Source organism: Phodopus roborovskii, unplaced genomic scaffold, assembly GCF_943737965.1.
Source record: "Phodopus roborovskii unplaced genomic scaffold, PHOROB, whole genome shotgun sequence".
NCBI classification, from domain to species: domain Eukaryota; kingdom Metazoa; phylum Chordata; class Mammalia; order Rodentia; family Cricetidae; genus Phodopus; species Phodopus roborovskii.
The window spans coordinates 1,117,259-1,130,066 of NW_026126638.1; the positions used below are offsets into that span (position 1 = coordinate 1,117,259).

At 49.2% G+C, this 12,808-nt stretch overlaps 1 protein-coding gene across 2 annotated transcripts; it reads left to right on the forward strand.

Moving 5' to 3' along the window:
• The first annotated feature begins 189 nt into the window (after nucleotides 1-189).
• Nop2 (NOP2 nucleolar protein) lies at nucleotides 190-12,522 on the forward strand. Of its 2 annotated transcripts, none has more exons than XM_051173043.1 (15): nucleotides 190-259; nucleotides 486-595; nucleotides 1,703-1,748; nucleotides 1,876-1,964; nucleotides 2,694-2,878; nucleotides 6,188-6,243; nucleotides 6,331-6,688; nucleotides 6,823-6,912; nucleotides 7,925-8,012; nucleotides 8,093-8,233; nucleotides 8,740-8,879; nucleotides 8,987-9,076; nucleotides 9,169-9,291; nucleotides 9,405-9,633; nucleotides 11,786-12,522. In XM_051173043.1, the coding sequence occupies exons 2-15, from the start codon at nucleotides 490-492 to the stop codon at nucleotides 12,436-12,438; spliced, it is 2,394 nt and encodes a 797-aa protein (XP_051029000.1). In that variant the 5' UTR covers nucleotides 190-259; nucleotides 486-489; the 3' UTR covers nucleotides 12,439-12,522. The 2 variants fall into 2 exon arrangements, with proteins under 2 accessions (XP_051029000.1, XP_051029001.1); XM_051173044.1 differs by having other exon boundaries at nucleotides 2,697-2,878.
• Nucleotides 12,523-12,808: the final 286 nt, after the last annotated feature.

Genomic DNA, 12,808 nt, shown 5'->3' on the forward strand with positions numbered 1-12,808 from the left:
GAGAGGAGCCGACGCTCGGCGGGAAGGCAGAGTGAGCAGGAGCCGGCCGCGCAGCCGGAGCCGGTGACGCGCGCGTTCCTGGACTGGGTCCGTTCCGGTGACGCCGCCGGAAGAGGCGGGGCCCTGTGGGGCGCTTTGCGCGTGCGCATACACTTTGTCGGCTTGCTGTCCGGGAGCTCTTCCCCGAGTGCACGTGGAGCGGGCCCTGGCTGGGGGCCACCCTCGAGCAGAGCCGGGTCTAGCCAAGCGCAGGCTTCAGGTGCGTCTGCAGGATCCCGGGACGGGCGTTCGACCTGGGGCTGTCGAGAAGGGCGCGGTGCCAGGTCCGCCGGGAGTGCCTTGAGGGGCCCGGCAGGGGTCGCGAGCTTAGGTTCGGGGCCGGGCGGTGCTCCTTCCCAGGTAAATCGCCGTAGCCTGCGTTTCCTTTTCAGCATCCATAACGCCGTCTTCCCTCTTTTTTTTTTTTTTTTTTTTTTTTTCTTTAGTACCATGGGGCGTAAGTTGGACCCTACGAAGAAGGAGAAGCGGGGGCCCGGCCGGAAGGCCCGAAAACAGAAGGGTGCAGAGACCGAACTGGTCAGATTCTTGCCTGCAGGTGAGGGTCGTAGATCCCTGACCCCCGCCAAGTCTTTGGTCCATTTTGTATCATGACCTCTTCCCACCTTCACCTGCTGCATAGATGTGACTTGTTGGAAGGTGCAACCGGGCCTGGGACACCCCGGTGTGCGAGGAGAGGAGCCCTTTCCAGAAAAGGGGCTCTCGTGTATTTTTAGTGGTCTGGTTCAGTGTGGGTGCCAGATGCTCCCCGTTTTGGGGAACAGGAGGCTGCTGCACCATCCCTTTGTAGGCTCCTGAAGAATTTAGAAAGGTTTTGTCGAACCTAGTTTTAGCAAGCAAGAGTTGGGAACTAACAGATCAGTCATGAGTGGTCTGGAAGAAGGGATGAAAGTCTGGGTCTGAGTCCTATAGTGAAGCGTGCCTGGAGAAAAAGACTGCAAAGGGAGTTGGTTGGTGTTCGGTTTTGAACGGAGGGTGCAGTTTATTGACTATTGGCCAGTCACAGGCCGGTGAAAGAGGTCCTCAACTCTGGACACTAGGTATCACTTCGAATTTTAGGGTCCTGGGAGAGACGCTTTGTCAGGAAATGGATGCTGAGAAGTTGGGTGTCTTACACACAGTTATTAAGTGGAAAGGACTAATTTCTTGTAGAGTATTAAAGAAATAACATTAGCAAAGTTGAACTCTACTGTAGTTGATAACTGAATAAGCTGAGAATAAAGGAAAGGGCAGAAAAAAAGGTTTTGTGGTTATGCTATTTTTGGATTTGGTTGCTGAACAGGCAGATAGAAGATTACTTCATCGCCTCTACATCGTTTTGTCTTTTTATTTTTCCCGCTTCACTGGAGATGATGGGAATGGAACTCAGGGTTTTTCCCCATCCTTGGCACAGGCTGTCCCATCTGCCCCTCCTCCACCTCATCCCAGTAAAGTGTTACAGAGTGATACACATTGACTACTTTGTAACCTTGTATCTTTCGTTCCCGGTGTTGTGAGTGAACCCTAGGGGCTTGCACAAGCCAAGCAAGCACACATGCTGCCACTGAACCCCACCTAATTCTCTCTGTCACACTTCAGTTGTTGTAGTGCCTCTCCCGTTTTGTGTGCTTCCTATAAATCCCTAATCTGTGTCTTTTTAAAACAGCTGGTGATGAGACTTTCAAGAGGCTATCCAGTCGTGCTCGGAAGAGGTGAGTGTGGGTGCCCAGGCTTATGAAAACTTGGAGCTGCTTGACGTTTGGACGGCTAGTTGTGTGTGGGTGTGTCCTTGTTAAGGCGGGGTGTGTTCCAATGCCTTCACTTTCTGTATCTTTTCAGGGCAGCCAGGAGGAGGGCCGGGACTGTTGAAGTCCCTAAGCCAAATACGGCTCCAGGGACCAAAACTTTACCAGGAGAGCTGTCAAAAGGTTAGTGGGGAGGGGATCGGTTGCTGTGGGAGGAATCTTCTAGGTCCTGGGTAGTGCTAAGCACTTTTAGAATGGAAGGAAAAACAAGGCGTGTGTGTGTGTGTGTGTGTGTGTGTGTGTGTGTGTGTGTGTGCTATTTTTGTTTGTTTGAGCTCTGGCTGTCCTTGGACTCACTATGTTGTACACTAGGCTGGGCTTAAACTCACAAATATCCCCTGAGTACTGGGATTAAAGGTATGTATTGCCATGCCTGGTGTATTATTTTTTATCTTACTTACGTGTGAGTGTTCTGCCTGCATGTGTGCATGCATATCACATGTGTGCCCAGTGCCCATGGAGGTCAGAAAGCATCAGATTCCCCCAGAACTAGGATTACAGATAGTTATGAACTGACATGTGAGTACTGGGAACCAAACCTGTGTCTTTTGCAAGAGCCTTCTCTCTGGCCCTATTTTTATTATTAAGTGTGTGTGAGTGAGTGAGTGAGTGGATGTGTGCACATGATGCTAAATTGACCTGGAGATGGAGATATAGGTAGTTGTGAATTGTCAGGTGTGGGTTCTGGGAACTGAACTGGGGTCCATTGCAAGATCAGTATGTACTCTTAACCGTTAGGCGTCACTCCAGCCCCCAAAGATTGCTCTTAGGGCTAGAAAGTACAGGCTCCAGAGGAGTGGGGCAGGGAGTGTGATGGCCATCCACCCATTGTCAAACCCTCACTGTGTTCAGCAGCAGTCCAGGCTCGAGGTAAGAAGCGCCCAGCGCCGACTCCTAGCAGTGATGGGGATGAGGAGGAAGACTCTGAGGAAGATGGTGTGGCAAACCAGGGGGACCTTTGGGGCTCCGGGGACAGTGATGCCGACATGGTGGATGACTATGGAGCTGACTCAGCCTCGGAGGATGAGGAGGAAAAGGTGAGTTTCACTTGGGTTGTTCTCAAGTAGACCTTTTATTTGTTTCAGACAGGGTCTTGCTATGTAGCACAGGCTGGCTCCGCCTGCCTCTGCTTCCTGAGCACTGGGATTAAAATGGCTGTGGCCACCACACACAGCTTAATTGTTCTTTAGAAACAAAGTTCCGCTGTGCATCTCTGGTTGGCATGAACTCTTACTACAAGCTGGCCTCAGATTCACAACTGTCTGTCTTACTTTGCCTCAGTGCTGGGATGACAGATACAGGCCACTAGGGCTGACTTTGAATCTTAGCCTTTTAGTCCCCAGATTGGCTTAGAATGTGTAGTCAGTCGTCCTGCCTTGCTTTTTAGCGTCTTTCCAGGTTGTCCAGATTCCCTTAGAGACGGGTAGTCTGAGTGGAGTATGGAGTAAAGGTTCTACTTCTCTTTTTATGTCTCAGTGCTCAAAGATTTGAAAGCACTGCTCTCCCGCCCCTGCCCCGTCCTGTTTTTCAAGATGGGTTTCTCTGTGCTGGCCTCAAACTCATGGAAATCCACCTGCCTCTCCTGAGAGCCTCGACTAAAGGCAAAGAGAGAGGGGAGAGAGACAGACAGACAGATATGGCGGGTGAAAATGAAGATGTGAGAGGGTAGATACTTGGATACCCTGATGAGAGTAAACACACGCTCGCGCACACACACTGGCACGCACACATTCACACACACACACAGACACGCACGCATACACACACACAATTTAAAAATTTTAAACACTGCCTGGTGTTGGTGGTGCACGCCTTTAGTCCCAGCACTCGGGAGGCAGAGGCAGGTGGATATCTGGGAGTTTGAGGCTAGCCTGGTCTACAGAGCGAGTTCCAGGTCAGGCTCCAAAGCTACAGAGAATCCCTATCTTGAAAAACCAAAAAATTTTAAAACATTTAGTGTGTGTGCACATACATACATGTCATGGTGTAAATGCAGAGGTCAGAGAACAGTTGTAGGGGGGGTCTTTTCTTCCACCTTATGGGTCCCAGGGATTGAACTGAAGTTTTATCTACTTGTGAGTGTGTGAGTGCAGACATGCATGCATGCACAGCACACACGTGATGGTCAGAGGACAGCTTTTCAGGTGTTCTTCCACTGAGTTGTCTCACTGGCCCCATTTAGTTACTCACTGAGTTTGTGTGTGTATTGGGGATGGATGCTATCCTTCTGTGCTCAGATGTTCTTTTGTTTTTGTTGTTGTTTCTAGAGACAGGGTTTTTCTGAGTAGCCTCCCTGGCTCTATAGTCCAGGCTGGCTTTGAATTCAGAGATCCACCTTTTGAATTCAGAGATCCACCTGGCCTCTCCCAAGTGCTGGGATTGAAGGTGTAAACTGCCCCCCCCATCCCCGCCCCCCCATCCCCACCCCTGCCCTTGAATGCTCATTTTTAATAAAGCAGTAGCTGCAGGGCTAAGAGAGCACTAATCTGATATGTGAGGCCTTGATAGTTCTGAGCCCTGAACAGAAGTTTTCTCCATGTGGAAAGGGCCAGGTGCCCAGGGGTTTAAGAACAACCTGGGTGGTATAGTAACATCTGTCAAAAAAGAGAAAGATTTCAGATTTCTTTTTATTGTTTATTTTTAGGGAGGTAGTATATAATGAGGATAAAGGTTTATTTACTGGGGTGCCAGTGATTATGTGACTAGGTTGTATGTTTATTTCAGAAGTTTCCGTAATCTAAACTTGTATACAGCACTGCTCTCTGCAGGGAGCATCATAAAGGCCAAACACAGGAAACTTCCAGTATAGATGGGTCATAGCTCATACACATGATGAATTAACACTGGCTGTTGTGTCTGTGAAAATGCTTGCATGAGACAGGGTCTCACTATGTAGACTGTGCTGGCCTTGAACTCACAGGGATCTGCCCGCCTCTCGCATGCTAAGATTAAAAACATGTTTTGGCCTCTTACTAGAACTTGGGTGGAGAGATGAATCAGTAGCTAGGAATACTTGCAGAGGACCTAGGTTCAGTTCCTAGCACTTGCTGTACTGATCACAGCTGCCTGTAATTCTTTTAAGTCCAGAGAATCCAAGGCCTTCTGGTAGCCTCTGGGCATCTGCTCTCATGTATACATGCTCACACGTGGATGCTCACATACACATGTGGTTAAAAGTAAAGTAAAATCTTAGCCAGGCATGGTGGCATGCAACCTTAATCCCAGTGCTCAAGAGACAGGCAGATCTCTTAATTCAAGGCCAGCATGATCTACTGCAGAGCTAGTTCCAGGACAGAAAAATCCTGCCTCAAAAACGAAAAAAGAAACACTTGCACGATAATAGAGTAATATGTAGAGTAATTTAAGAAAAATCATGTCAAATCGAGGCCCAAGAACACGTGTTCTTTATGCATAAAGTGTTTCCTGTTTTGTTGTGTATCTCAGGCTGGTTCCAAACTCTCTATGCCTGACCTCGGCCTCCTGAATGCTAGGATATAATTGTGCATGGCCTTGCCTGCCTTCACACCCCATATCCCAATCAAAAGAAATAAGGAGCCAGGCATGGTAATCCCCACACTTGGGAGACTGAAGCAGGAGGATTGCTGTGAGTATCTCAGACAGACAGTCGGACGAACATCTGGAGCTGGAGACAGCTCAGTGGTTATGAGCACTTGTTGCTCTTAGAGGTGATCTCCGTGTTTGAGTCCACTGCGCACATGGCTACTCAAAACTGTGTACCTCCAGTTCTCTTCTCCAGTGTCCTCTTCTGTTCCCTAGAGTACTGCATGTGTGTAGTGTACACAGATGTACCTGCAGACAAAACACACAAAACTTAAAAAGTAAGGACTTAGAGAGGTATAAATTAACCTGAAATTAAGTGCCCTGGCTATTTTTGCAGAGAACCTGGATTTGGTTCCCTGCATCCAGATGGTGGCTCACAACTGTCTGTCATTCCAGATCAAGGCTTCTTCCTGCACCGGCATTCCAGCAAAACACCCATCATGCCCATACATTTTTTTAAATCAATAAAAACATTTAAAAGTAAAAAACCCTAAAATTAAAAACAAAAGAGCTGGGTGGTGGTGGCACATGCCTTTAAATCCCAGCACTCAGGAGACAGAGGCTGGTGGATCTCTGAGTTTGAGGCCAGTCTGGTCTATAGAGAAAGTTCCAGAACTGTTAAATAGAGAAACCCTGTCTCAAACCAAATAGGAAGTACACATAACTTAGTTTCTGTGTCAGATCTTACTTGTGTCTTTAGCTTCTCTTTGCTTCTGAGAGAGTGTTGGATTTGTGGGAAGGATGTATGAGACAGGGTGACAAAGGACAGCCGTGTCTCTTTGCAGTTGTTGCCCATTGAAAGAGCTGCTCTGAAACAGAAGGCCCGGGAAGCTGCTGCTGGGTGAGTTTGACAGCAGCTGGGGGAGGAAGATTTGAGGAGGGAAGGTGTCTGTTTTGGCTTGAACTCTGTTCCTGGCCTTGTTTCTAGGGGCCAGTGGAGTGAGGAGGAGACTGATGAAGAGGAAGATGATGACGTTCCCCCTGAGTCCTGTCCCCCAAAGGATGACAAAGCAGAGGGGGATTTGCAGATTAATGTAGACGATGAGGAGACCTTTGTGCTGCCTGCCTCTGGGGAGATGGAGCAGGATGCCCAGGCTCCAGACCTGCAACGAGTTCACAAGCGCATCCAGGACATTGTGGGGGTGCTTCGCAATTTTGGGGCTCAGCGGGAAGAAGGACGGTCTCGTTCAGAATATCTGAATCGGCTTCAGAAGGATCTGGCCACTTACTATTCTTATGGAGACTTCCTGCTGGGCAAACTCATGGAGATTTTCCCTCTGTCTGAGGTACCGCCTGCCAGTCTATTGCTTCTGCTTTTCTCACCTTTGAAGGAGTGTGAAGTCATCTAGCTCCCCAGCCTCCCAAGTCTGAGCTCCATGCTTCTCTTGACTCAGTCCCTGACATGCTGTCTCCATTGCAGTTGATAGAGTTCTTAGAAGCTAATGAGGTACCCCGGCCAGTCACCCTTCGGACCAACACCTTGAAAACCCGTCGCAGAGATCTTGCTCAGGTGAGGAGTCCGTGTCATTTAATTCAGGATGGATCACCCTGCCCAGTCCTGGCTGGGTTCTTCAGTCCTAAGTGTGTCTTGTTTCAAGCATGGTCCCAGCAGGTAAGCTGGGAGAGGCCTGCTCTGTGTCTGGTAGACTCAGGGCTTAGGCCACTGTAGAGTAGGACCTTGTCTTTGCAACCTCTGCACCCTGTGACTCGGATGAGGCATCTGCATAAGGAGCTGGAGGAAATTCAGCAAGAGGCTGGGAAACTGATTCTTGCCCCCAGTAAAATGTTATACACAGTTTTAGTCTTACCTGAGGTTGAAAATTTTGCTTCTTGTATGCTGTTGTTTGTTTTGTTTTAAAGATGTGCGTGCATGCGCTGTTATGGTTCACCATGTTACAGATTTTTGTTGTGAGCTACTGTGTGGGTGCCGGGCTTGAACCCAGGTCCTCTTCACCAGGGATGGTTGCTGAGCCATCTCTCCAGTTCTCCATATTGTAGTTTGTACATTATTTAATAGGAGGTGATAGTCTGCTTGTGTGAAATGTACTTGACTGAGTTAGGGCCCTGGGATTAAAAAATGGGGAGTGGAGCACAGGGGCTGGGGGTGTGGCTCAGTGCGTGAGCACTTGCTTTAGCATGCACAAGCCCTCGCAACCATCCCCAGTTGCGGGTGTGTGGCTAGGTCTGGTTTACACCTAGAATCCCAGCACTTGTGAGGTTGAGGTAGGATAGCTCAGGCTATGTAGCAATGTCCTCTTTCAAAACAAAGAGATTTGAATGACAAGGGCTAGAGTAGCTCAGTGGTTGACCCTTTGTTCAACCTTTATAAGGAGTTGGGTTCCATCCATCACTGAACTGGAGGCAAAGGGGTATGTGGATGGTCTGAGGAGGAGGGGATCCTCTGGCTGTTGTGAGTGGGTGTTCTTGGAGTTGCAGTGACATGGACCAGGCCCTCGTGTGTGGCTCTTTTCTGGGTGGAATATATGGTTTTATATCTTAATCCTTTTTTTTTTTTTTTCCAGGCTCTAATCAATCGTGGAGTTAATCTGGATCCCTTGGGAAAGTGGTCCAAGTCTGGACTGGTGGTATATGATTCTTCAGTGCCTATTGGTAAGTGTGCCCTATTGGTAAGTGTGCCCTTCTGTTCCGCCCCTGGGCTAGCAGGACAACACAGTGGTCCTCTTTCACAGGTGCTACTCCCGAGTATCTGGCTGGGCACTATATGCTTCAGGGAGCCTCGAGCATGCTGCCTGTTATGGCCCTGGCACCTCAGGAGCATGAGCGGATCTTAGACATGTGTTGTGCTCCTGGAGGGAAGACCAGTTACATAGGTATGAAAAGGGCAGGCTGGGTGATCCAGCTTGGTATGTGTGTATTAACAGAAAGGGAGGGGCAGTTTCTGGGGTCTAGGCTCCAGGTTTCTCTCTTGTTGTTTAACCCTCTATCTGACCTCGGCTGACTTCTAGGTAGTAATTGTGCTTAGGTTGGTTATTACCATGCTTGGTTTTACAAGCCTTGGCACTTTGTTCTGGGTGTGGTAATGTAAGCCTGTAATGCTGGCACTCCAGAGGTAGAGGCAAAAGCACTAGATGTTCAAGGCTGGCCGTGGCCATATGAGATCCTGTCTCAGAAAAGGAAAGAAAGGAAAGGAATTTTGTGTGTAAAGCTAGAAAGCTGGCCAGCAAAAGAACAAGCTGTGTGGGTGTTGCTTAGTCGCCACTGGGGCGCGCAGGCTGGGTAGGCATGCAGGAGCTGACCTCGTTGGGGTGAGGGCTGGAGGGTGGGTAGCAAGTGTGAGGCAGAAGAGCTGAGCTCTGGTCCTCCCTCCTGCTCCCAGCTCAGCTGATGAAGAACACGGGAGTTATCCTCGCCAATGACGCCAATGCTGAGCGCCTCAAAAGTGTCGTGGGCAACCTGCATCGGTTGGGAGTCACCAACACCATTATCAGCCACTATGATGGGCGCCAGTTCCCCAAGGTGGGCCTTTTGTCTTTCCTGAGACTTCAGATTGCCTTGCCCTTGGTGACATTGCTGTGTTTCAGTGCTGTTGAAGCAAGCATCTGGCTGACCTTTCCTTTTCCCAGGTGGTGGGGGGCTTTGACCGAGTGCTATTGGATGCTCCCTGCAGTGGCACAGGAGTCATCTCCAAGGACCCTGCTGTGAAGACGAACAAGGTGGGTGGCCTGGTGGTGGGATTGGCTGAGAGGCCCTCGGCTGATCTCGTGGGGTGTTTTATGAAGTCTCCACTCCTGATTCTCCTGGACAGGATGAGAAGGACGTCCTGCGCTGTGCCCATCTTCAGAAGGAACTGCTGCTCAGTGCTATTGACTCCGTCAACGCTGCCTCCAAGACCGGGGGCTACCTGGTCTACTGTACCTGTTCTATTACGGTGAGATCTCTACAGGGTTACATCAGTGGAGACTGGATGGGAGGTATTTGACTCAAGAGCGCTCAGATCCAACTCCTCTTGATTTCCTCCTGCCTCTTCTTTCCCACACCCAGGTGGAAGAGAATGAGTGGGTAGTAGACTATGCCTTGAAAAAGAGGAATGTGCGCCTGGTGCCCACGGGCCTTGACTTCGGCCAGGAAGGTTTTACCCGCTTTCGAGAAAGGCGCTTTCACCCCACCCTGCGCTCCACCCGACGCTTCTACCCTCACACTCACAACATGGATGGGTTCTTCATTGCCAAGTTCAAGAAGTTTTCCAATTCTATTCCCCAGCCCCACACAGGTGATTTGCTCTGCTCCTCCCACATCACCACCTTTGCTGCGTGAGCGTGCGTGTGTGTGCACGCGCATAGTGTGATGCATGTGTGGTGTAGGTGTGCTCACATGCATGTGGGGAAGCTTGGCCTCTATTCTCCACCCTACTTTATTATGTTTTATTTATCTTATGTGTATATAGGCATGTGCATGCCACAGAACGCCTATGGAGGTCAGAGAATAACTTTGGGGAGTTCTCTAATTTTCACTATGTGGGTCTTGGTCAAACTCAGGCTTGGCTGCAGGTGCCTTTACCTGCTGAGCCCACCCCTACTTTAAAAAAGGAGGTTTTTGTTTTTGTGTTTTAAGACATGGTTTCTTTGTGTAACAGACCTAGCTGTCCTGGAACTTGCTCTGTAGACCCGGCTGGCCTTGAACTCAGATCTGCCTGCCTCTGCTCCCTGAGTACTGGGATTAAAGGCATGCACCACCACTGCCCAACTAAAAATAATATTTTTAAAAAATATTTGTTCATTCATGTAATGGCTTTTATATCGAGTCTTTAATTCCTTCCCTGCCACCCCTACCCCCAGTCTGTTTAATGTAGATGGGTGTGGGATTATCTCCTGGAGCATGCATAGCCTCTTAGGGTCTCATCCCTTTAAGCCTGACTCCATCCCAGCAGCTTTCAATTGCCAGGAGCCCCTGATAGTGGCACTTCATTAACCCCCCCCACGCACACATACACACATACCTCACTTTACTCTTTTTTTTTTTTTTAAGCTGAACTGTCTGGAACATGAACACCTGGGGTCCGCCTGCAATTCTGACTCCCAGCTTTTTTGTCACTGGGATGGATGCCAGGGATCCAAACTTGTGCTTGCTTACCAGGCAGTCTACCACCAAACCATGTCCCCGCCTGCTTTCCACTTTTCTAGAGGCTGCGGTGTGATGAGGGGGAAGGTGGGTGTTTTGTCTCAGCTACTGAGCACTTGGATGAGACCCTGTCACCCCAGCCTCAGTTGTCCTTGGGCCCCGAGCCTTGAGCCTGTTTGAACAGGTTAAGATAGAGGGGATCTTTGTTTGTTTGTTTGTTTGGCCTAGATGCATTCCCGTTGCAGGTTTGGTTTGATTCTTGGCTTGGGGTCTTGAGTACAGCTTCGGTGGCCCAGCATCTCTGCAGCGCCCTGGCCAGTTCTCCGGGCCTACCACTAATTGAACTTTGTTTCTCAGCCATCTTGGTGCTGGCCTGTATCTTGGGGCAGGGTGGGGTGTTCTGGAACAAGACTGAGCCTTGGCTTGGTTGGAAGATGGTGAAAGGAGCATTTTTTTTTTTTTTTTTTTTAGTAGCCACAGAGCCAGTGCATGCCAAGTAGTGTCTGTCTGTGAGCTGCACTGTAGTCTGTCCCCCCCAACAGTGTTCGTTACAAAAGTTACCATAGAGCAAAAACATTAAGAAACAGCACATTTTAAGTGGCAAAGGCAGATAAATCTTTGTGAGTTTGAAACCACGCTGGTCTCTTTGTACAAGGCCAACCAAGGCTACATAGCAAGACCCCATCTCAGAAAAACCTAAGAAATAGGAAGTTTTGCTATAAGTATGTATTTGATATTATTCTCATTGATACTTAATAGCTGTTTTCTGGTTGGGTTTGCTGTCATAGTTTCTGCATTGCATGAAAATCCTTGATGGAAAAAAAACCTGTCTACTGGGATTTCAAAAATAAGCTTGGACTTTTACCTCCTCCTTAGAATGGAGCCGGACTTTTACCTTCTCCTTAGAGTTTCTTGCTACATACTGCCTGCCCTCAAGGGGGCGCAGCTTCCTATGAAAACCTTTTGGCCTGAGAATAGGCAGTGATCCCTTAACAGGGTACTTAGCACGTCCTAATGTGTGGGACTCTTGGTCTAGAGGGGGCAAAATAAGCCTCTTTTTTCTTTATTTCTTCTCTCTCTTTCTCCCTCCCTTTCTTTCTTTTTTTCTTTTGTTTTTCAAGACAGGGTTTCTCTGTACGCTGACTACTGTCTTGGAACTCACTCTGTAGACCAGCCTGGCTTCAAACTCAGATCCGCCCGCCTCTGCTTCCCAAGTGCTGGGATTAACAATGAGTTGCTGCCACCACCACCACCCAACAGCCTGTTTCTTAATGGTCAAGCCATCTGTTTAATCTTTACCACAGGAAATGCAGCAGCAGCCATCCCTATGGAGCCTGAGCTAAAGGATCAGGTGACCCCCATGTCTGAGAACAGTGGTCAGCCAGCCAAGGGAGCTGGTGGGACTGCAAAGGCAAAGCGGCAGCTGGGGAGACAGCAGCATTCCAGAAAGCCCTTCCAGAAGACGAATGGCATCTCCAAAGGGCCAGGCTCAGAATCCACTGCACCTTCTATCCCAAAGGCCCAAGAGTCTGCCAGGCCCCAAAAGAACTGTCAGCCTGATGGAAAAGCTGGTGTGATCAGGAAACCAAAAATGGCCAGGAAGCTAAAGCAAAGGGGACCCAAATCAAAGCCTTCCAAGGAAGCTGCTCTCCCGAAGCAGAGAGCCCCTCCCAAGGGCGTGGACTCGGAAACACCTGCTATGCCATCACCCTCTGAGATTTGCACTGCCCCAGGGATTAAGGACTGTGGTCAGTCCCTGGGGAAAACCAAAAAGATTGAAAAAGCAAAGCAGCAGTTACCAGAGCAGTCTGCCAAGAGAGCTGCTTCCCTAAAAGAGGATGGTACCCCCAAGGGACTCTCAGTCCCCACTGGGTCGCCCCACAGTTCTACCAGGCCCCCACCAGCAAAAAGGAGGAAATCTGTGACAAAGGGCAGCAGCCAGCCACTGTTGTCTTAGGTGGATGTGGAAACCAGACTGTCTCAGGGCTGGAATGTTCACATCCTGCAGTGATGGTGTCCCCACTGTGCATACATATGAAATCTAATATACATATTTACATCCCTAGTCACTGTTGTGTTTTTTAGGGGACTTGGTATTGGCAACTTGTAGGAGGGTGGGCCTATGATCCTCTTGACGGTAACAACTAGGCATTACTTCAATATAGGCCAATGATAGGCTCCATCCATTTCTTGGACTCCCAGGGACGGGGGGGGGGGCGGCAATAAAATCAAACTTAGAGTGCTGGGGACAAGAAGATGTAGGGAAGACCTGCAATCTTAGGCAATGGCTTGCTCCCTGGGGGAAGAGCTAGCCGCTTCCTTCTAGT

What these genes read in the sequence shown, in the direction of transcription:
- Nop2 (XM_051173043.1), top strand. Translation starts at nt 490, where the DNA reads ATGGGGCGTAAGTTGGACCCTACGAAGAAGGAGAAGCGGGGGCCCGGC. An exon ending in GGTCAGATTCTTGCCTGCAG is followed by an intron (nt 596 to 1,702) that starts GTGAGGGTCGTA and finishes TTTTTAAAACAG; the next exon opens with CTGGTGATGAGACTTTCAAG. An exon ending in GTCGCAGAGATCTTGCTCAG is followed by an intron (nt 6,913 to 7,924) that starts GTGAGGAGTCCG and finishes TTTTTTTTCCAG; the next exon opens with GCTCTAATCAATCGTGGAGT.